Source organism: Engystomops pustulosus, chromosome 2 (genome assembly GCF_040894005.1).
Source record: "Engystomops pustulosus chromosome 2, aEngPut4.maternal, whole genome shotgun sequence".
Classification (NCBI taxonomy): domain Eukaryota; kingdom Metazoa; phylum Chordata; class Amphibia; order Anura; family Leptodactylidae; genus Engystomops; species Engystomops pustulosus.
The window spans coordinates 192,733,519-192,754,559 of record NC_092412.1 but is presented as its reverse complement, the minus strand read 5'-3'; the positions used below and the strand labels follow the sequence as shown (position 1 = coordinate 192,754,559).

At 37.3% G+C, this 21,041-nt stretch overlaps 1 protein-coding gene across 2 annotated transcripts in view; it reads left to right on the top strand.

Annotated features, from left to right (window-relative positions):
• Positions 1-16,798, top strand: part of DENND2C (DENN domain containing 2C) — a 29,987-nt gene extending 13,189 nt beyond the window's left edge. Inside the window, exons 2-19 of one of the 2 annotated variants that reach the window (XM_072137663.1) lie at positions 2,423-3,274; positions 4,414-4,562; positions 4,638-4,750; positions 5,657-5,827; positions 6,259-6,352; positions 6,464-6,508; positions 7,432-7,619; positions 7,736-7,845; positions 7,932-8,001; positions 8,555-8,632; positions 8,961-9,101; positions 9,231-9,379; positions 9,687-9,864; positions 11,039-11,080; positions 12,037-12,142; positions 12,648-12,884; positions 13,895-13,981; positions 14,231-16,798. In XM_072137663.1, the coding sequence (XP_071993764.1) occupies positions 2,439-3,274; positions 4,414-4,562; positions 4,638-4,750; positions 5,657-5,827; positions 6,259-6,352; positions 6,464-6,508; positions 7,432-7,619; positions 7,736-7,845; positions 7,932-8,001; positions 8,555-8,632; positions 8,961-9,101; positions 9,231-9,379; positions 9,687-9,864; positions 11,039-11,080; positions 12,037-12,142; positions 12,648-12,884; positions 13,895-13,981; positions 14,231-14,262 (2,826 nt within the window). In that variant the 5' untranslated portion in view covers positions 2,423-2,438 and the 3' untranslated portion in view covers positions 14,263-16,798. Of the gene's footprint in view, positions 1-2,422; positions 3,275-4,413; positions 4,563-4,637; positions 4,751-5,656; positions 5,828-6,258; positions 6,353-6,463; positions 6,509-7,431; positions 7,620-7,735; positions 7,846-7,931; positions 8,002-8,554; positions 8,633-8,960; positions 9,102-9,230; positions 9,380-9,686; positions 9,865-11,038; positions 11,081-12,036; positions 12,143-12,644; positions 12,885-13,894; positions 13,982-14,230 lie in introns of both variants that reach the window. The other variant, XM_072137662.1, reaches the window with a different exon arrangement.
• Positions 16,799-21,041: the final 4,243 nt, after the last annotated feature.

The window sequence follows — 21,041 nt, the reverse complement described above, 5'->3', positions numbered from 1 at the left end:
GGGGGACGTATATACGGCCGACTTATATACGACTTATATGTCCCCCATACACTTCTATGGCCTCACTGCGCCCTACAGGAGTGGTACGGTGCGGGCACCGTACTGTTATGTGGCCCATAGAAAGATAGAACATGTCCTATCTTCCTCTGGAATAAGGTGCTGTGCCCTGCTCCTCTCTCCGGAGCCGATGTATGCCCGCCGTACTAACCTTGTAATAACCCCTTCAAACAATAGATGTAAAATGCTTGAGGCAAAATGTAATTGTTTGCTATTAAAATGGTTACAAAAAGGTTTGTATTTGGTTTTCCATCGCCCCCAACTCTATACCATTTCTATGTAGACAACAGAGTAGACATGCTTCTTCGATAGAGGATGTTATCTGGATGAGTATTTGGGGTGGGTAGGGAGGGTTCATTACTAATTCTTCCTATGTGCCAAACACCTTTGAAATGAATAATAAATAATCTGCAGAGCTCTTCATTGTTGCAGCTAAAATCTGTGATAACCGACCACAGTTTTAGGTCTGGTTTTCATGACAACAATTCTTTAATCTCTCTCATTTGGATTCACAAATGACTAACACATTCTAATGCAATAGAGAAATTCTCCTGCTTTCAGAAGCTTTTCAGGAAAGAAAAGCTGAGCTGACATGTTCAGGCCTTATTGTCTCGTAATGCCAGGAAAGCAGTTTATGAAACTATTTTAGGGTGTGGGCACAGCTAACCCTGCAGGAAGCTGGAAAAACATATCTTCTCTTCACATTCAAACCTTTCTTCCTGCCTCTCACATCCCCAGTGGGAGCAAACCCTGTTATTACTTGTAGACATTGGTTAAAAGTCTGTGTGGCTGCGTAGTCAGAAATGATAATTGCTAGCATCTGTCAGGTTCCGGCTATCAGACTTCCAAAAAATGAACGGATTTAAAAAAAAAAATAATAAAAGAAATTGGTCATGATAATGTTTGATGTAACCAGTCACACTACTTGTCCGGCTAAGTTACAGGAAATACCTTTTTTGGAAAAAGGAAGACGATGTAAAAAAAACTAAACAAAATCTATGGATATCTCAATATCTTTATATAAATCTAAACTTGTATATTATTTTATGTGGAGGTTTTTAGAGGTAAAGTTAAATCTTATAGATGTATTTATTTTATTCCTTGAACTATGCAGCTTTATTGGTTGTTGCAGATACAGTTAAATAAAGCTTCTCAACTCTGATGTATATAATGTGTTCTTAAGGTGAGACAGTCTGCATTCACTTATAATGACTGTCTAGAAAGGACACAACATTTAAAGGCGGTGCTCAGTCAATCAATTGAAAAACAGGTTCTAAAATTATGTTTTAGTGCTTCCTGTGAGTCGATCACCGGTCTCTAATTCCCTTGCTACAGACATGTGACCATAGTAGCCAGTTAATGGCCGCAGTGACCACTTCAGCCCATGATTAGTTCATTTGAACATGACGTCAATTTAGCTAGAAGAATGGAGAGCGGAAGAGGAGTCTTGGGAAAAATTACAATGGGAGAGGGAGGGAAATTGAAGTTGAACATAATTTATTACTTATAGTATCTGAAGCATTTTTTTTTAACTTGGGTGTCTAGATGACCCTTTTAATGGATACTTTTGACTCTTATTCTGTTTCTAATTCTTAGCAGCTGCCTGAGTGTCAGCCTTTCCTTTGATGTCTTTGTCAGTCTCATCAGTAGCCTCATTACATAATCTAACCTTTTGAATTTTCTCTATACTGTAATTTTTTCAGCTTTTCCTCCATCTTCAGCACATGTGACAATCATGCATAGGGATTTCCAGTCCCTCTGTATATGTACTGATTCATTGTGATCTTTCACAACCAATTCCTTTGTTTCCTGAAATAAACTTTATAGATGTTGTTTATGTGTTGCATAAATCAATGTTTATATAGTATCATCAGCTTTGATTATATCCTTATTTATTACTTACGCAATAGAAATATTAGGAAAAACACATTGATACCTTATAGTCAGTCCTAATATACCCAGTGTTTTTGCATCTTTATCATGTCTTTTATCATTTTTGTCCTTCACAAACTGTTGAACTTGACATTTTTTCACTTGCTCTGGAACACTGCAGTTATTGTTGCTTATACTCCAGCCCTTATCTATGGGACACATTGTAACAAGATGCATTTGTGTTTCAGCTGGTGCACTGGAAGAAAGACCTTAATATACAAGATGATGTGGTTCCCACATATGACTTCATAACTCTGTAAAGTTGTTAAGTTCTAATATTGCTAGCAGAGGATTTGAGTAATGAAAATAGTCCAAAGCCCCTCCTAAATTTGACTGAATCTGACAAAGTTCTTTCTTTAAAGAAGCACTAAATTGTATATTATATTAAAAGACCATTTTCTCAAAACACTCAGAGGTCTCTCTGTTTTTCTAGGAACTATGAGGCTTCTATGACTATAGAAATGCCCGTGATGCATACAATGGGGAGCCCAGAATGTGGCTTGACCAGGGTTACCCAACAAACTCTTTCAAGAAGTCACTGCAAAAACATTAAGCAGAAAATCTCTCAGTGGGAAGTTAGATCCAATAGTGGTTCCTGTGGAGATCTGCTGGACTTGAAGCCCAAAAGAACTTTTGGTGATCAAAATGGGCTTACGAAATCAACTGAGGATGGACTGGACAATGAGAAATGTGGTATAATTCGTGCTAAAAATTTGGGATTGGATTTCAGGGAAGGTAGTACTGGCAACTTGCTGGATGGTGAAAACATCATACCGAGTTCACCAAATATTTATGAGGACCAAGCCGAAAGTCCAACAAATTTTAACTCAAAAACAAAGATGTTTTTAGACCAAGAAATGGATCTTCCTCCTGGAAACTTTTACACCTCCGCTGGAATGTTCAAGAAAAGCAGTATGATTTCACAGGAAGATTTGACAGAGATGGTTTTAGAATTTAAAAGGAGAAGGGGTAAAAGCATTTCAACTGAGAAGGAACTAGATTTGGGAGGCATGATGGATCAAGCTGTCACAATGAAGAGCACAGAAAACATTTATTATGATACTGAACCATTTGATCACTGCCCATCTATAAATCCTGTCCCTAAACCAAGGAGGACATTTCGTTATGTTAACTATAACCACCGGGAGGAGAGTATGGACAATTATCACAATCACAGGAGGAGAAAGTCTGTGGACGACAGTGACACAGAATCTTCAGACCCTTCTGTTCCACCACCCGAGCCAAAGAAAACTGGAAATAGAAAACTAAGACCCAGATCCAAAAGGTAAATGATACACTTCTATATGGGACTTATCTTTTATTTTACATTTACAGTGTGTCTTGTAACCATCTGTATTTTCTATGGCTAACATTGTGCAAGTGACCCATTAGATTAAGAGATATTATTATAGCTAAATAAAGCTGGACACATGTTGGTAGATAGTGTTTGTGATAACCAATATGGTATTTTGCTGCTATGACCCAACTATAACAGTTTAAATACCCAATGACAGAAGGAGATATTAGGAATCAATTGGGAACGTCTTGCTTCTTTTATGTCTTTCCAGTTTCATTACTGAGTACTTGTTTAGATACCTCCCCAATTGTGAATGGATGGAGAATTTGTCAACACTTTATAAATAAAGATGATTATTATAAATGACAAGTTGAAAAAACAGGTTTGACTCGTTAATGAATAAAGGGTTTAAAAATGGATTTCTAAAGTTTCTAAGAAAGAGATTGCAAAGACTATCTCCTTCTGTCTTCATCTCTGTATGGAGGACTGAGCTTGTTTGTGCTTTTACATGGATAAACCAGCATGTATCAGCATGTAATGCTCCATTTCTCCTATGTAGGGACATTGGATATTGTTGACAAGTTTTCCCACAAACTGCAGCTAAATGCTTACAATGTCAATAGTAAGAAACCTATAATTATATATTTTTTAAGAAGAATAAACAAAAAATCTCTACCCTATGTAAATCAGACTTCGGTATAACATTTATGTTGTTTTGAAATCTTATTCACTTCCTTAGTAACATGCATACTTCACAGTAAAGTTTTAACATATTAAAAAGATGTAATCTAACTCTCATCCAGCATGGCTGTGTCTATGAGTATGTAAAGAATTTTGCAACATTTGCATGTCTAGCAATCCATTTCCCATCTATAGAGTAACATGAATTACTAATACCCATAAACATTCATGCAATTTTACTAAAATTCTGGCGCTTAATAATGAACATTGAGATAAAGCCATGTATGAACGCTGTTTAAGTGTCTACCGGCCTTTCATGTTACCTTCAGGATGATAAAAACATACTGCCTTTGTAAAAACAGGCTTTTGTGTTTGTCATCATTGCCATTCTAGCATGGCACTCGTGGAATGCTGTGACTGATCTCTCTGCATCTGTTTGTTTTTAGGAAATCCTTTGAATTTGAAGATGTTCAAACATTCAGGCGCTTCATACACCAAACAAACCACCCTCAGATCTCTGAAGAACCCAGTGAGCCCTCAAGATCTACTCTCTATCACACAGTATCTGAAGACAATATCTATGAGGAGGTTGCATGTAGGTGTCCCAGTAATTTCTATCTATTGTGCTTTGTTTACCACAGTTTTGTACTTATTTAGTCATGTCCCTCAGTTCCACAGAAAGAAAATCCATATGAAGATATTAAAATATCTCCTTTACCTGTTTGGAGAGTTCCATCTTCATGGAAGATCCCTCCTCCAAGATGCACCATCAAAGCTCCTAAGGTTGGTTATTGTTCACCAATTCAGTTAGCTTTACAATTCTAATTGGACTTTTTAACTGTTTATAACATGTTAATTCTCTATAATAATAATCTTTCTTTATATAGCACCATCAAATTCCGTAGTTCCACACAAATGAATATGTTCAGTTTTTCATGTCACCATATCAACTTAAAATATAGTCTGCTGGCAAATAATGTCTGGCTGATGGATGGTTGACCATTGGGTGAAAGACAGACATAATGCACCTCCCACTAGTTCTTGTCTCCCTGGATACTGCATGTATAAACGTCAGTATACGGTTTAGAACAGTATGCCTCACATATTTGAAATGTTCCCATACTATGGGGGAGTACAGGATGGAAATACTGGAGAAAAAAACATGCTTTATATTTTTAAACGTATTGAAAATGGTATGGCCATGTAAATGGTTGCACGTATTGCCCATAAAAATGATGCAACCTGTATAAAAAACGGTACGGTACAGATAACATATGTTCGTTGTCATACATACGTTAATGTGAAAGACACCTTGGGTAGTACAGACCCCTAAAAGACATGTGGTACATTCCTTAAGTAGCTTGCCGTTTTTTGGCATAAATTGTGCCCAAAATTATGGCAAATTAACTTTGTTGCTAATATTGCAATATTAAGTAAATGGGGATATGGTTTGCTCCCAATGGGCACCAGTAACAAAGTTCAAAATATTTATTAATATTAAAAGCAGAATGAGGATGGTTTCAAATTTTATTAAAACTATGAAATATATTATGTTTTACCCTCTACAGTTTTTTTATTTTATGCAACTGTTGAGTGCATATATATTGCTGAGTGATATATTATTAAATCTGTATCATAAAATGTTTAATGTGACATTATTAGGTGATTTAGTAAATTGCTTTCCTTTAGATCCCTTCAAAACCAAACTTTCTGAAAAGACAAACACTGGAGCTGAAAAGCACCAAACTGTATGTTCACAAGAAGGCCCCAAAAGATTCCACCCTTCCAGTGACACTAATGGAATGGAAAGTTTTCCGTAACAGTGGAGAGATGACTAAAAAGAGGAAGAAATTCCCTCGGGTAAGATTCCTTATTTGAACAAACTGATTTTTTTCATTATAGCTCCCTATAAAATATATATATATATATATAAGATCAAACATGACATGAGACTATGGCGGTACACATCACTCCGTTTTAAATGATGCTTTGCTCATCCTGTGTTTACAGCAAAGGCAAAATAAAAAGTTTCCATGCAGGATGTGATTGGCCTAACAAGGAAACGCACACACAAAATCCTTCCTGTCTTAACTTTGTAGCAGCGTAATCTCATTGTTGCAGCTCTGGTGTTCTTTCTATGCATGCTTTGAATAGAAGCAAGTTCCATGTCTCTTCTCGCTTCTCTTAACGTACATGAAAATCGTATTTTTTACTAGTTGCTTTTTATGCATTATTGTTCATTGTGCACTATTATATTGATTGGTAAATTCAAGTTTTCTTTACTCTTCCAGCTTGTGATGAAGATACAAGACATTTTTGATGCCAAACGTGGAAAGAAGAAAGTTAAAATTCAGACCTTCACTGGCCATGATACTTCATCAAAAGGTATGTTTACAAAGGTTACATCCCTCTAAATCATTTATTACAATGTCTTTATAAAAGAATTTTCTAGTTGAATCCCTTTCGACTTTAACTTGAGTTTTTTTCATTTCTTAGGGGAAGCGAGTGAATCTGAAAGTGAAGTAGAGGATCGCCAGAAAAGTAAGAAAATGGTGTTTAATGTCTATATATGCTGCGTTTTGTCTATTATTTAAAAAACATAGTTGTATAACCATTATTCTAATTTACAATTTGTCTAAAAGGAGAAACCAGAAAATTTCTAACAAGATTTATTATGACTGTTTCTTTATACTTATTTTCATTTTCTATGCTCCTTAGTAAATGAGTTGGGTAGCTGCATGGACTATCCATGGGAATTAGCTTTTTTTCACATATGTGAAGTTCTCACCACTCCCTGTTCATTGAAGACAGGCAATATGACTTTCTACCAAATTTTCCATCAGCTAGTATTTGGGGAAATTGTCAATGATGTTTTTTTTTTTTACATAAAAGTTCAAATAATAAGGAAGACAATGGTTTTCTAAATCCAGAATACCTTGTCATTCTGGATGAACGAGATGATATATCATGGATATGTAGCAGCATGTATTTACTTGAACTTTGGGCAGGACTTCTTTTGACGCCCATAACATTGTTTCTCAATACTTAATTTAAAGGATACCGTGAGGATACACTTTTAGCACCCTCAGGTTCACACATGATTAGAATTTAATAATAATGTATCCTCATTATTCACAGTTTCCATTTTAAAAGGTTTTACTTTGACTCTTGGTTTAAAGGGTATCTACCACCACCACCAAGATGAAGGATTGTATGCAAATGAGGCTGAGGGGCCCCTTAGGCTCATTTGCATACAGTCTTTCATCCTAGTGGTAAATGTCCTTTGAGGTTATGACCTTGGTCTATAAGGCTGTTCACGTCATTCTGATACATTGCAATTATGGATAGCACTATGGTTGAATAAAGACCTGCCAGTTACTATCATACTCCAGTTACAGAAATCCAACTGGTTGTGATCTTATATTGGATGGACACACACAAACATTTGTTAATTCTCTTCACAGAACACAATAAGAGGTTGAATCAGTTCCACAGCTCATTAAAGCGGAACCCTCACTACCAGACTTTGGAGAGAGACCTCATAGAACTTCAGGAGCAGCAGCTTTTTGAGTTGTTTGTGGTTGTTTCTTTGAAGAAGAAGCCTTCTGGTGATGGCTATATTCCATATATTACACAACAATATCCCAATAAGGTAAAAACTTTTTGACTTTGTAATTTTCTACATTTTCACTCCTAGTTTTGATTATTGTAACAAATGTCAGTTAAAGACATACAATATGTTTAAGATCTTTGTTATATATTTTATAGAATGACCAACCAGTCAAACAGTCAAAAGATACAGAAGAAAGGCTTAAAGTCATCCCACAGTTCTGCTTTCCTGACTCTAATGACTGGGCTCCCACCTCAAATCTAAAAAGGTAATATTAAATTTGGGTAGAAGATAAATGGGTGTATCTATGCATATATATCATTTTTCTATAACTGGCCATCTTTCTTTTTCCAGTGAAACATTTTCTTTTGTTCTAACTGGAGAAGATGGAAGTAGATGGTTTGGCTATTGCAAGAAACTACTGGTAAGTTTTGTGCTGCAGAAAATATCTGTTGTATTAGATATAATATAAAAAGATTGGGGTTTGTCTGTAGCCTATACTTTTTGGCAAGTAGGTTATTCAGAGAGATCCTGTGTAAAACCATGAAATCCTTCACCTGGAAACGCATAGTATTTCCACACTGTCCCTGTTACTAATCTCATTTTTATGTAAAAATCACTTGTTTACATCTGTTAGTGTTGCTTTTGCGTTATCATGATCCACCGCCATTCATTGCCTATGATGTCTGTAATATATAATTGGTTGCTCCATGTAAAGACTTGTGCATTAAGTTCATTCCAACCTCCTTCATAGTTTGCACTTGTATGAAAGGAGTCCTTCATTTTAGGAATTTATAACTTGGGTCAATGGTTAGCCATGACTAGTGTGTCTTCATATCCAGTTGTAATTTTATTTGGTTATTGTATTGGACTCTCCTTTCATTTTCCTACTCTACTTTCATGCCATTTAAGAAAAATATTGTAAATCTTTGCTAAGGGTAAACCATAGACTAAACTTGTTCTCTATCCAATTTTAGCCACAAGGTAAAGGAAAACGTCTTCCAGAAGTCTACTGTATGGTCAGCCGGCTGGGCTGCTTCAACCTCTTTTCTAAGGTATCACTGGAAAGAAATGAAATCTGCTGTATTGCTGCTAAGGATAACCAACCCATACATACAACCCATACAAACATGTCTATATATACATACAAACATATATACATACAAGTATGGCAACATAGTGCCGTCTGTCCTAGCTTTCCATCTGAGGTTAGCTTTGGAGAATATGCACAACATATACATTTTTGGAAAGCTGAGAAGTGTTGTTAACAGAGCGTGTGCATGGCCAACCTTTATAAGATAAGATAATCCTTTATTATAAGACTGCAATATATGTATTATTAAACTTGTCTTTTACGGTAAGTAAATTTGTAATTCTTTTTAGATTCTAGATGAAGTGGAGAAAAGGAGGGAGATGTCTCCTGCTTTGGTGTCTCCATTTATGCGCAGTGTTATGGAGGCTCCATTCCCAGCACCTGGAAGAACCATAACAGTAAAGAGCTTTCTACCAGGATCAGGAAATGAGGTACATTTAGTTAATTTGGGATATGGGAGTATCAATAGTTCTATCCATACTTTCTATTAGGAGCATCATTATACAATTAAATAAATGTATCTTTCCTGTATTTCATACTTCTTATACTGGTTTTTCTAGGTAATTGAGCTTTGCAGGCCCATGGATTCCAGATTGGAACATGTTGACTTTGACTGTTTATTTAGCTGCCTCAGTGTCCACCATCTCATCAAGGTCTTTGCCTCACTTTTGCTTGAGAGACGGGTCATCTTCGTAGCTGACAAACTGAGGTAAGTCCTGCATGAGTATTAGGATAAGTGCATTAGGATAAATTGATGATGCCAGTTACATGCTAGGAGTGGGGAAACAGTTTCTTGCTCACACCTAATCTCTCCTGTTTTGCTTTAGAGTCAGTGGTGATCTGTATGAATATTCATGTTACTATAATTACTATTTTTTATATAGTGGCACTTTTTTCTAAGACTTTGTTACATATTGCTTGTTTTAGATGTGTTTGCAGCTGTAAGCATTATAAACAATCATGTATATTGCATTCCTTGGCACCAAATCTGACAACCCCCTTTTATTTCTCTCTAGCACGTTGTCAAAGTGTGCTCATGCAGTGGTAGCCCTACTTTATCCTTTCACATGGCAGCACACCTACATTCCAGTGCTTCCGGCTTCCATGATTGATATTGTCTGCTCACCTACTCCATTCCTTATTGGAATCCTTTCTTGTTCATTACCTCTGCTGAGTGATCTTCCTATTGAAGAGGTGAGCCTTAAGATTGTGCAGCTTTGTTACTTATTTCACTGGACAAAATATTTGTGGGTCATAGTCCATTCACAGTGTATGTTGCCACATTTAGATGTAACTATTATCAATTGTTGTGACAATTCTATGTAGACTATGTAGATACTCAGGTACTTGGAGTCCTACTATTACTACAAAAGGGCAGAAAAGTAGGATTGTTGTTAATTATTCTAGTTGTAATAGTTATCGTTTATGTTGCTTATTTTATATTTATGGAAGTTCTTCCTGAAATTAGTTTTTCAGACAAAGTCCTTATGCACATGACCATGGTGCCATTTCTTTCTATGTGGTCATGGACATGCCCATGGTTTCCACAGCACCGTGCATGAACTGACTGCCCGAGCAACAAATCATATAGCAGGTCCTATTCCTGACACAGGTTGCGGCTTGTGCAGTCATTTCCTTGGCAGTCATTGGCGTATAACAAGGGTTGGGAAGTAAGAGTTATTCTTATGGAAACTGCTAATTAAGGCCACCTTGTACACGTGTGATGACTAAAAGCCATGAACCCTCCACTTGGGGATTCTGGGAAAACAGTTGGGAATCTGTGTCTTCTGGAATAGATGGTTTGGTTTTAATACTGCATCACGTCATAAGGGTTCCTGAAGGTCAAGGGAGCTGCCTTATAGGTTGTTTTCCTTACCCCATCCTGGAAAACTTATTTCCGTGTTTTCCTATTAGCGTATGACAGAGAGCCGCAAGCCAGGGACTACAAGCCCGAGAGAACACAAAGGTCATGTGCATAAAGCCTTATTGAGAGACCAGGCCAGAGATAAAATATAACTATAAAGGATATCTTCATTTCTCTGGTGCTTCCCTGTACCTTGTTTTACAGTCATGGCCAAAATTGGTGAGGAGACCATAATGCTTGTGGCCTCAGTGGTCATATGAGCAAAAACAGAGATGTCACCATTGTTGTTCATGTGATTCGATGCAGTGGTCAAATGATCCTCACCAGTATTTATGGGGGAGCACAAGTATCCTTATTTTATTTATAGTTGGGATGAATTGCACTGTATATTATTAATCTGATTGTAATAATGTACACCATAGAAACCTGGACAACTTAATACAATTTGGACAACTATTACAATAGTTACATTAACTATTTACTTGTATTTGTTTACGTTTCTAGGTATTAATTGTAGATCTGTGTGCAAATAAGTTTCTACAGCAGGTGAGAACCTTTTCATTCTATGCCAATTACTGAGCTTTATACTATTCCCATTTATTAGTACAAACTGTTGGCTAAACTCGATAAATTGCCAAGGTTGACTGTAGTTTCAACTATTTGTTTTTTCATCATGATGGAACTAAGAAATACCAAATGTTTAAAGATAAGATATTTTAGTACATACAGGAGATTTGATAACACCTGTAATTATTGACTTAATGCAGATCAAACCATCATTCTGTTGTTTGTTGGTGATGGGTGGTGATATACTCAAGGTGTATCCTTTTAGCACACCACACCATTATGTGCATTTAGGTCATCCTCCTGCACCTGGGCTCAGATGGATGTAAGTCCCTGCCCTGTGATTGCATACAAGTTCTTTTGTAGAATGGTTGCAAAATGACAGCTTCAATCTGGTCCCTGAAGCAGTCTGCCAAAATTAGGGAGTTTACTAGCTGTACTACCTGGCCATTTTCCAGCTCCTCCACCCTTTCGCACAGTGAAGCACAATGCACGTTTTTCTTGTCTGGCTTTGTCCTGCCCATTTGATGATTATCATTTGGACACCCATTTTAAGGTTGCCACCTTACCATCATACAATTGTATACATATATATGATTCACCTGGGAATGAAAACCTACTGAGGTAGAAGAATTGAATTGGTGTTCTTTAAAGGAAACCTACCACTACGGATCTACCTATTAAGGTAGATGCTGTGGTAGGTGCATCTAACGTATGTAACAATAGCTCTTTTTTGGGCTTTACCCCGCTCTATCTTTTCTAATCTTTAAATCAGGGTAATATGCAAATTTTCTAAAGAGGCTACTGGGGCGTGGAGTAGCTGGAGCTGAGGTTTTTTCATGGCTCTCATGTAAATACAGTATATCAATACATTATATCAGTGATTCATAAGGTGGGCCATAAAAGATTTGACTTACATTATCAATCTTCATTCACAGGTATCAGATGAAGATGACATATTACCTCACAAGCTTCAGGCTGCTCTGGTACAGATCTTGGAGCAAAGAAATGACATAATGTATCATGAACAGCATTTTACTGAAGGTGAGCAAATTCAATAAAATATAGGCCTATACAGGCCCATATGTCAAACTTGGCAGAAATCAAAAGTAAATATTAGGAACACTGTCATTGGAGAGAATGTCTCCTGCCCTTCTATCCCTCCTCATTTGACTTTCTCTCTAAACTTTGGCTCCAAACCTTTTTTGATTTTGCAAAAGTAAACTTTCCTTCAGTTACTATTTAAAGGGTACCTGTCGGGAGCATTGTGGTCCACAAGTCATAGCCCATGTGTTGAAGTACAGTGCCGGGATCATAATTATATACTTCCATTGTGTGGGATATTTTGCATAATGCAAAAAATTAACTATGAACAGTGAATACATGATCTAAGATGGAGGGGTGGAGAAGAAGAGTCATGTTGACCCGACACTAATGTCTTATAGGAAAAGTTAATCACAAGTGATCTTTAGCAGATGCAGACTCAATTTTAGTTTGCTTTTTTAAAACGATTGTCATATGTAATGCATTATTATTTTCTTTTCAGAAGATGTTAGTCTGAATTCTTTGGTATCAGAAGCTTTTGTATGGTTCTTTGTGGAGATAGTTGGACATTACTCCCTGCACATGTATGTGAATGAGAAGGGAGAACGGATTTTCCAAAGAGAGCTCTTCCGCAAGTCTCACACCTCAAGGAGTGTACGCCAATTCCTTGACCTCTTTATGGAGACTCAGATGTTTGCAGGTTTTACACAGGACAGAGAACTAAGGAAAAGTGTGGTGAAAGGTAAGGAAATGCTTTTAGCATTTAAGTATTGTTACAAAAAAGTTACAGAACATACAATTGTTGGCATTGGACAACTCACTTTGGTTTAACTATGGTCAACACAGCATATAGCATATTGTCCCCTCAGGGCTACAAAAATTGCATTTCTGCAGCAGAATTATCCTTGTTGTCCTAGGCAGCCCTGGGTTTGCCACTTTATATCATGTTTTTGTAATGTGTGTGTGTGTGTGGGGGCAGGATATTAGGTAATTCCCAATTACACATGCAAGTTATGCACCACTTTATAGACATGTAAAGTGATACCTCCTGTCTTTTACCTATACAACTAGACTTTCCTGACCATAAAATGGCCGCTGATGGAGGGTCATGTGATCTCTATCTGTCTATGATCTGAATCTGCAGCCATTTTATGGTCGGAAATGATAATAATGATATGTCTGGCTGATGAGGTCAAATATAGGAGGATTTTTAAATATCAGGAAAATGGTGCAGAACCCATCCCCCCGCACTTACACCAACATTAGAAAAATCATGGGGTAAAGTGGCCATTGCCTTTAAGGAAGCCTCCCATATAATCTGTTAAAAAAGTTGTTAAACTCTCCTCTACAGGATAGTGATTCAGTTTAAAGCTCTGACAGACTCCTTGTTCTGAAATTGGATGCATAGCTATGCACCTGTGGTGGCGGGGGGGGGGGGGGGGGGGGTTCTGCAGACACAACTTTCTTGGTGTTGCCAGTGCAATATTTCCTTTCCCAAACACTTTAAATATCCTAAGTTGACGATAGACTTTTTATGCTGCACAAAAGATACAAATATTTAACACACAAGTTTTTGCTTGTTTGTTGACTGTCTGGGACATTTTCTTGGGCCAATTATGTGGAATGGGTGTTCCTAAAAATGCTTGCTGCAGACAGAACCCTTATGCATTAAATGTAATAGTGATGGGACTGTTTACCAGGAAGCTGCTGTTTTATTCATGTTCTCATGGCAAATGTTCTTTTCTTATTTAGGGCTTTTTGAGGTGCGAGCTTGTGAATATTTGAAGACTCTCCCTGAAACCGAACCCAGCGGAGTCAACAAGTTTTTGAAAGGCCTAAGTATGTCTGATGTTTCCATACTTTATTTATTCCGATTGTGGTTTGTGTAATATTACGTATTATTAGAACAGTTTGGGCTCTAAATTCTCTTGTCCCCCACTAATCATTCCATTTGTCTCCAACATCTATAAAGGGCTCTGGAAAATCATAAAAAATTTGAAGAATTCTCATACTGTGTATACATGTATATGTAAGATAGAAAGATGGAGATATAGATAAGCTGTTTAAATGTGACTTTTTTTTTTGCAGGTAATAAAATGAAGTTTCTTCAAAAGAAATAAAGGAACTAAAACCTTTTTCTGGTTTGTCTGTCATATGAAGTTTTTACTGTTGGAATCTTCCAGACAATGTTGACAGATTCCATCAGATTTTCAAAGAATTGAAGGAGTCTACATTTTAATCCTTTTGCCAATATTGGAGAGAGGAAAGTGATGTGATGATTATCCTCGTGAATTATTTACCCATAGAAAGAAGCTTAATTTTCTAAAGTATTTTGGAATTAGCTGGATGTCTCATGGCTGCTACATTTATGTGAACAAACCATTTTTGGAGAGCTTGGGATGACTAAATCTTCCACCTTGAACGAAGATTTGGAGACGGGAGGATTTTGAATCTTATTGGATGGTAGTCTGTCTCTTATCATCAAGTATAATCAAGTACTCAAAGAAACCTGCCAAAAGGACAGGGGGGGGGCACATTCTAAAAGACTGGCAGTATACAATCACATAAAATGTTATGGTGTTGTGTTATTGTACTGAACTGAACAACGTGAACACAGAAGCCAGAAAAAGAAAAGACAATGTTGTAAAAGCACTTGAAATAATTTATATGTAAATAGGGAATTAAAAAGAACTTGTCTTCCTTACAAATGAACAATGATCTACAGAAATTGCTCAGCACTTCTGTACATAATAATACTGTATTACACTGGACTTCTGAAAAGCAATATTCTATGTGGCAAATATACAAACTCTAATAACAGGTTGTTTCTAATCACTGTGAATTGTATTATAAAGGACACTTGGATGTAAATATTATTACTGTGTACTGTGCAGGACAGTGCTGTATAACACTAGGATCATATATTTACAAGGCAAATGAAAATGCACCTTATTTGTCATATTACAAAATGGTAAGGGTTTTAAAAATGGTTTTCCAGGACTTAACCATTCATGACCTTAAATTAGAGTAGCATAATAATGTCTGATCGAGGTTGTCTTAGCTTTGGAACATAATCTCGAACAGGATTAAGGGGCCAGAAAGTTCTTTGATGCAGTTGAAACTATTAGAAACATTGTAATTGTTTAAAAAAAAACATTTTAAAGTGAAGATTTGGACATGTCCAAAAATAACAATGTGGGAGTCCTTGAGACTGCTCCATGTTGTCCATGTGTTCTCTTAAGTCACAGACCGTAAATCTTTTAGACTCTATTAAAAATTTCTCCTCTGAATGTGCCTTGTTTAAAGTACAAGTTGTACATTTACCGTAAGTTATGATGGTATATTAACGCTACTTGCAGAACATTTATATCATTATATGGGTTCATGCAACCAATTTAATAATGAACATTTTTTTCATAAATTACAAAAATGTATATTTAAATGTGTAATGGGTGAACACTTTATAATCTGTACATATAAACTGCGGCTCAATCCACACCATATTTGTTGCTTTTTACCTTTTGTATTTATGGTGAATTTGTAATATTTTTCTGAAAATGCTACTCTTGCCCTTCTGTATGTAGAAAATCTAATGGAAGTTACCCCCTCCCCAACTCACACACCTGCTGCATATTACTCAGTGGGGGGATATTATGGCATATGCCATCAGCTGTTTGTTTTTCCAGCTTATGAAATAGCATTAAATATGATTAACATTTGGCCAGGCGAGAAATATTTTCGTGATGTAGTATTGCATTTTATGTGCCTTCTACGCTGCTTTGCCGTTTGTCTGTTCTTAACATCTCAAATCTGATAAACATGGGTGCAACCCTACATGATGTTGGATTTGGCAGTCTTAACTCCCAAATTACTTTGATACTACCTTGTGTATAGTAAAATATGAGCAATATTTAGCAATTAAGCTAGTTGATTCTTGAAGCTTGTAAAGTTGTGTGTACTCTTCTAGAACATACCATGTTTTTATTTTGGGATAGACTGTATTTTTCTATTTCAGAGTAGAGTAGAATTGTAAATGTGTTAATGTTTCATTTGTGGAAGTATTTGTAGCTATTTGCTTACAAATTTCTTCAATGGGGGAGACACTTTTAATAAATAAGTGTAGGCGAATAGACCAGAGTTAGACTCCATAGTTGCATTCTTCGCCAGATAAATCAAGCTATTAGTTTAATCTAATGTACAACAGAATTTTCTGGCACACAAACTAGGCTATGTCCCCTTTTCATAAAAGTCCAAAAACTGCCTAGAAATGGTCTAAAATCCTTAATAAAATAATTTCAGGTGCAAATTACTCCATAATTCCGGCATAGAAATATTGATAAATTGATCATGACTGCTTGACTATTCTACGCAAAAGTGTATTATCCAATTACTATTTAACCCTTTCAAACGTTTAGAAACATGGTGCAAATGGTTGGTCTGGAATTCACATGCGAACAGCATACACTGATACAGTAGAAGGTTTTACCTATGTTAAAAATGTGGCTCATATTGAGCTTTTGTATATGTCATATAATTATTACATGCTGTTTATCTTTTATAGGTAAATATGTAATACTTTATTAGAACCTGTATAATTCACTATTCTGCTTTTATACTGGTACCGAAATATATAAATAAAGTGTTACATGAAACTTATATCTTTGAAGCCATGTTGTTTGTACTGTTCAAGGATTTGGTTTATTAGGATATGGTGGATAACTGCTTTAGCTGGAAAGGACGCTCTTTTCATCACAGTCTGACTGATGACTGACTGTAATTTGGGTCTTTCAACAGCTCATTAATTTTTTTTATAAAAGTGGTAAATCAATAATGTCGCAGTCACATGTCGCAGTTAAAACTGCATCGCAATCGGCTTTGAGGTGGTGTTTTAGGTGTAGTTTTGTTAATTTAACAGGTGAAAGACATTTGTGAAACAGGTTTCTCCTTCAAAATCAAATTCACCCGTTCAGTTCATGTCTTTAACCTGTTAAATTAACGAACTGCGCCTAAAACCATCTCAAAACTGATTACGACGCAATTGTAACTGCAATGTGTGACCTCCCTCAGGGAGGCTTTACAATCGGCGTGCTAAGCACTGTGATTAATTACAGCTGTTTAGATGGGTAAGCATGGATTCCTTGCATATTCGATGGATATAATGCTAGGAATCCTGTCCCTGCATTGTGGTCCACCTGTGAAACACGTTTCTGCACAGTTGATGATTACGCCTTATAGGGGTAGTCCCATTTCAGCAAATTCATGTTATTGTTTTTGTGATACAAGTGAAAAGTTATACAATTATACAAAATATACTTTTGTATCAATTCCTCGTGGTTTTCTAGATCTGTACTTGCTGTCATTTTATAGAAAGCTTCTATATTTACTTCTAGTGGACAGAAATCTGACCATAAGTCGTGCACCTCTGTGACCATGGTCAGATTTCTGTCCACTAGAAGTAAATATAGAAGAGTTCTATAGAATGACAGCAAGCAGAGATTTAGAAAAAATTGCAAGGATTTCATACAGAAAGTATATTGAAAAATTGTATAACTTTAATAATACCGGTACAAACAATAATGTGCTGTAATGGAAATACAACCATATAGGGCCAATAGGCCGTTTTTAACCATTAGGTGCCTGTTAAAATTTAATTTTTAATTCCTTATCTATTAAAAAAATAACTCTATCTCGCTGCTCGGCTGTTCTCGTGCCCTGAATTAAAACCTAGCGTCGCCACCTAATGTGGCATCTTCAGGGGTTTTGGGGCAATAGCCAAAAAACCCCTGAAGACGGCACATTAGGTGGCGAAACATGTCGGGGGGTGGGGGTCAACGCTAGGTTTTACTTCAGGGCACGAGAACAGCCGAGCAGCGAGATAGCTCAGATAGAGTTATAGAGGACCGGCAAACCGACTCTAAAGGGAAAAGCAAGGGAGAATATGGTAGACTGGTGGAATGAATGCATGCATGGTGTGAACTACCCTACCCCAATCCTAAATTCTCCCCAACCCTACTAACATCCCATGTCAGAGTGCTGATGTGTCAGTGTCTGAACGCCACCCAAAGTAACAGAGGACAATACAAACTAAAAAGATAGCCAAAATAGGTACCTGACAGGAGAAAGGGATATTTATAAACAGGCTGATCTCGAACCCCTGACTATTTTAAAACAACATAGTACCGAGTCACATTTTTCGTTATTATTTTTTTAATAGATAAGGAATTAAAAGTTAAATTTTAACAGGCACCTAAGGGTTAAAAACGGCCTATTGGCCCTATATGGTTGTATTTTGAAGATATATTAACCCAGCCAACCACAGGTTTCACAAGAAAAAGATATTCTGTAATGGAAATAACTCTTTAAGATCCCTTTCACACTGCCGTTACAGGGACAGATATTCAGCGCAAGTTTGCAGCTGTATATACATCCCCATAGACAGCTATGGTGGCACCAGGTGGTGGTACAGTGGCCACACATATGGCCCTGCGGTGCGCATCAGTATGGAGAGCGGAGCGCTCTGCTGTGCACTATACCCGTACTATTGCCGGGAGAGCATACGGCAGTGTGCAAGTAGCTTAAGAGTGTGAAGCGCCATAAGTAATGCAATTATACGCCCACCGTATCAAACATGAAATAATACATTGGGGACAATTTTGATGTATGCTCCCTTAGGGTGATGGAACACGTGACGGTTTGACACGTTTTTGGGCAGTTTTTAAGCAGTCATTCAAAAAACGCATGTTTTTGAAAAATGCATCCGTTTTTGACCTGTTTTAATTAAGATAATTGGTCAAACCTGTCAAAAACTGATGCGTTTTTTGACGGACTGCTTTAAACGGGCCAAAAACGCGTTCAAAACGCCACGTGTGCCATCACCCATACAGAGATTTTGTCATGGTGTGCTTGCAGTTTCATCTGGGGTCAGAATGTTATAGATGGAGAACATGCAATAGATTGCATACAGTACATTTATCATTGTGGGAGAAGATTTTCCTTTACTTAAAGGGCTTGTACCAAATTTGCATATTATTCGCTATCAGCAAGAATTCCAGAACTCCAACCAATTGCAAGAAAGGACATCCATAAATCTGAAGAACGCGGGTGCTATTCTCACTTCCTCCTGCACAATACTGTGTGCTGCAGGAAACTGCACACCTTGTACATAAGGGGAGTTCTTGCATTATACTGAAATATGATGCAAGGACTTCACATTTGCCAGTCAAACTGCAGTGCCAACACTGAACCAGGTAATATAGCACCAGCACTCCAGTCTGGTGGCAGATGGGAAGTCCTTGCGTTAGATTTTGGTATAATGCAAGGGCCCCCCTTATGTTGGTGGCATGGGGAAACTGCTTAGAGAGGCACAGTATGAAGGGGAGCTGCTGGTGGGGGAGGATCCCATAGTACAGTGGTGGTGACCTATGGCATGGGTGCCAGAGGTGGCACTCGGAGCCATTTCTGTGGGCACCCAGGCAGTAAGAGATGCTGCTCTTAGTAATATTTTAAAGCGACACTTCATTGGCTGTTTGGAACTGCCGGAAAAGTGAGAAGATTTTTGACAGAAGTGCATTATCTTTGGAGGTCACTCTGCTAGACCCACTATTCTTCCTCTACAGAGAGACCCTGAAGAGAATCTACAGCGAGTCTGAATGTGCCCTCCTTCTTTCATCTGTGTTGGTGGCCTCAGGCAGCCGATACGATTGAAAGATGAGGAAGAACAGGTAGCAATAAGTTACTGCTTAAAATGCAATGTTGCCACTAATAAGTGGATTTTGGTTGTAGTTTGGGCACTCAGTCTCCAAAAGGTTTGCCATCACTGCCATAGTATGAAGGGGAGCAGCACAATATCAGGGGGCCTGGATGAGGGTCCACAGAATTACAAGGAGCTGGGGGGAGGAGGTGGGCACAATCTGACAAGGAGGTGAGGGTGGAATTTTACTTTGTGGGGGTAGAGTGAGGGGGCAAGGCAAAGTTCTGGCTTGGGCAATAAAATAAACTTTTGTCTCCCTTTTGTCATTCCAAAAGTTAGGAGGTATTTATATCAACACACAGACATACACAAGTTGTTATGGATGTATATATAAATGTATAATATATATTATAGTATAATAATATATAAATGTGTGGTGCATTGCAAAGCTATGTTTACATCTCAGTGTAGGCTAGCTGAAAGTATGTCAGAAGGTTTCCCTCTCCATATCACCGATAGCTGAGAATTTAATAAGACAGGCGCATCATGTCTTGTGCACCAGTTTTCTGGTATGTAAGGCAGAGGTTCTGGCACCTACATGAAATGCACGTCAGGTCCTGCCTGGTCTGTGCCCCAGCCACTTATCAAGAAAGAGGTGTGGAAGTTTTTCATGCCTTATATACCAGAAAACTGGTGCACAAGACATGATAAATGGCATTCGATATACCATTGTATATACCCTCTGCTTGGATATCATCATGTTCTTTTTTACACTATGTACAATAACCCTATTTCTCACCTATCCCTCTGAATATCTGTGATCTCGGGCATCCCATTTAACTGATTCAGGTCCTGTCCCTTTCAGTAAAGCATCAATGTTTTTTTTCTGTTACACTGTATATTATAAGGGATAAATATTTTTATATTTGATAAATCTGGGTTTTTGGTATGTGGGGAGACCTTACATGTTTATCATTTATTATTATTATTATTTTTTTTAATTTACTACTTTTTAGGCCCCCAAGGATATTAGAAACCTAAGGGTCTGATCATGTATGCAATATACTGCAATACTATAGTACTGTAGTGTATTGTAAATATACTGCTCTTCAGCCAGACTGTAATAGATAATGGCAATTGAAAGCTGTAGGAGACTCTCAAAGTGCCCAAGCTATCATAGCTATAGATCAATGACCCCTGATATCACAG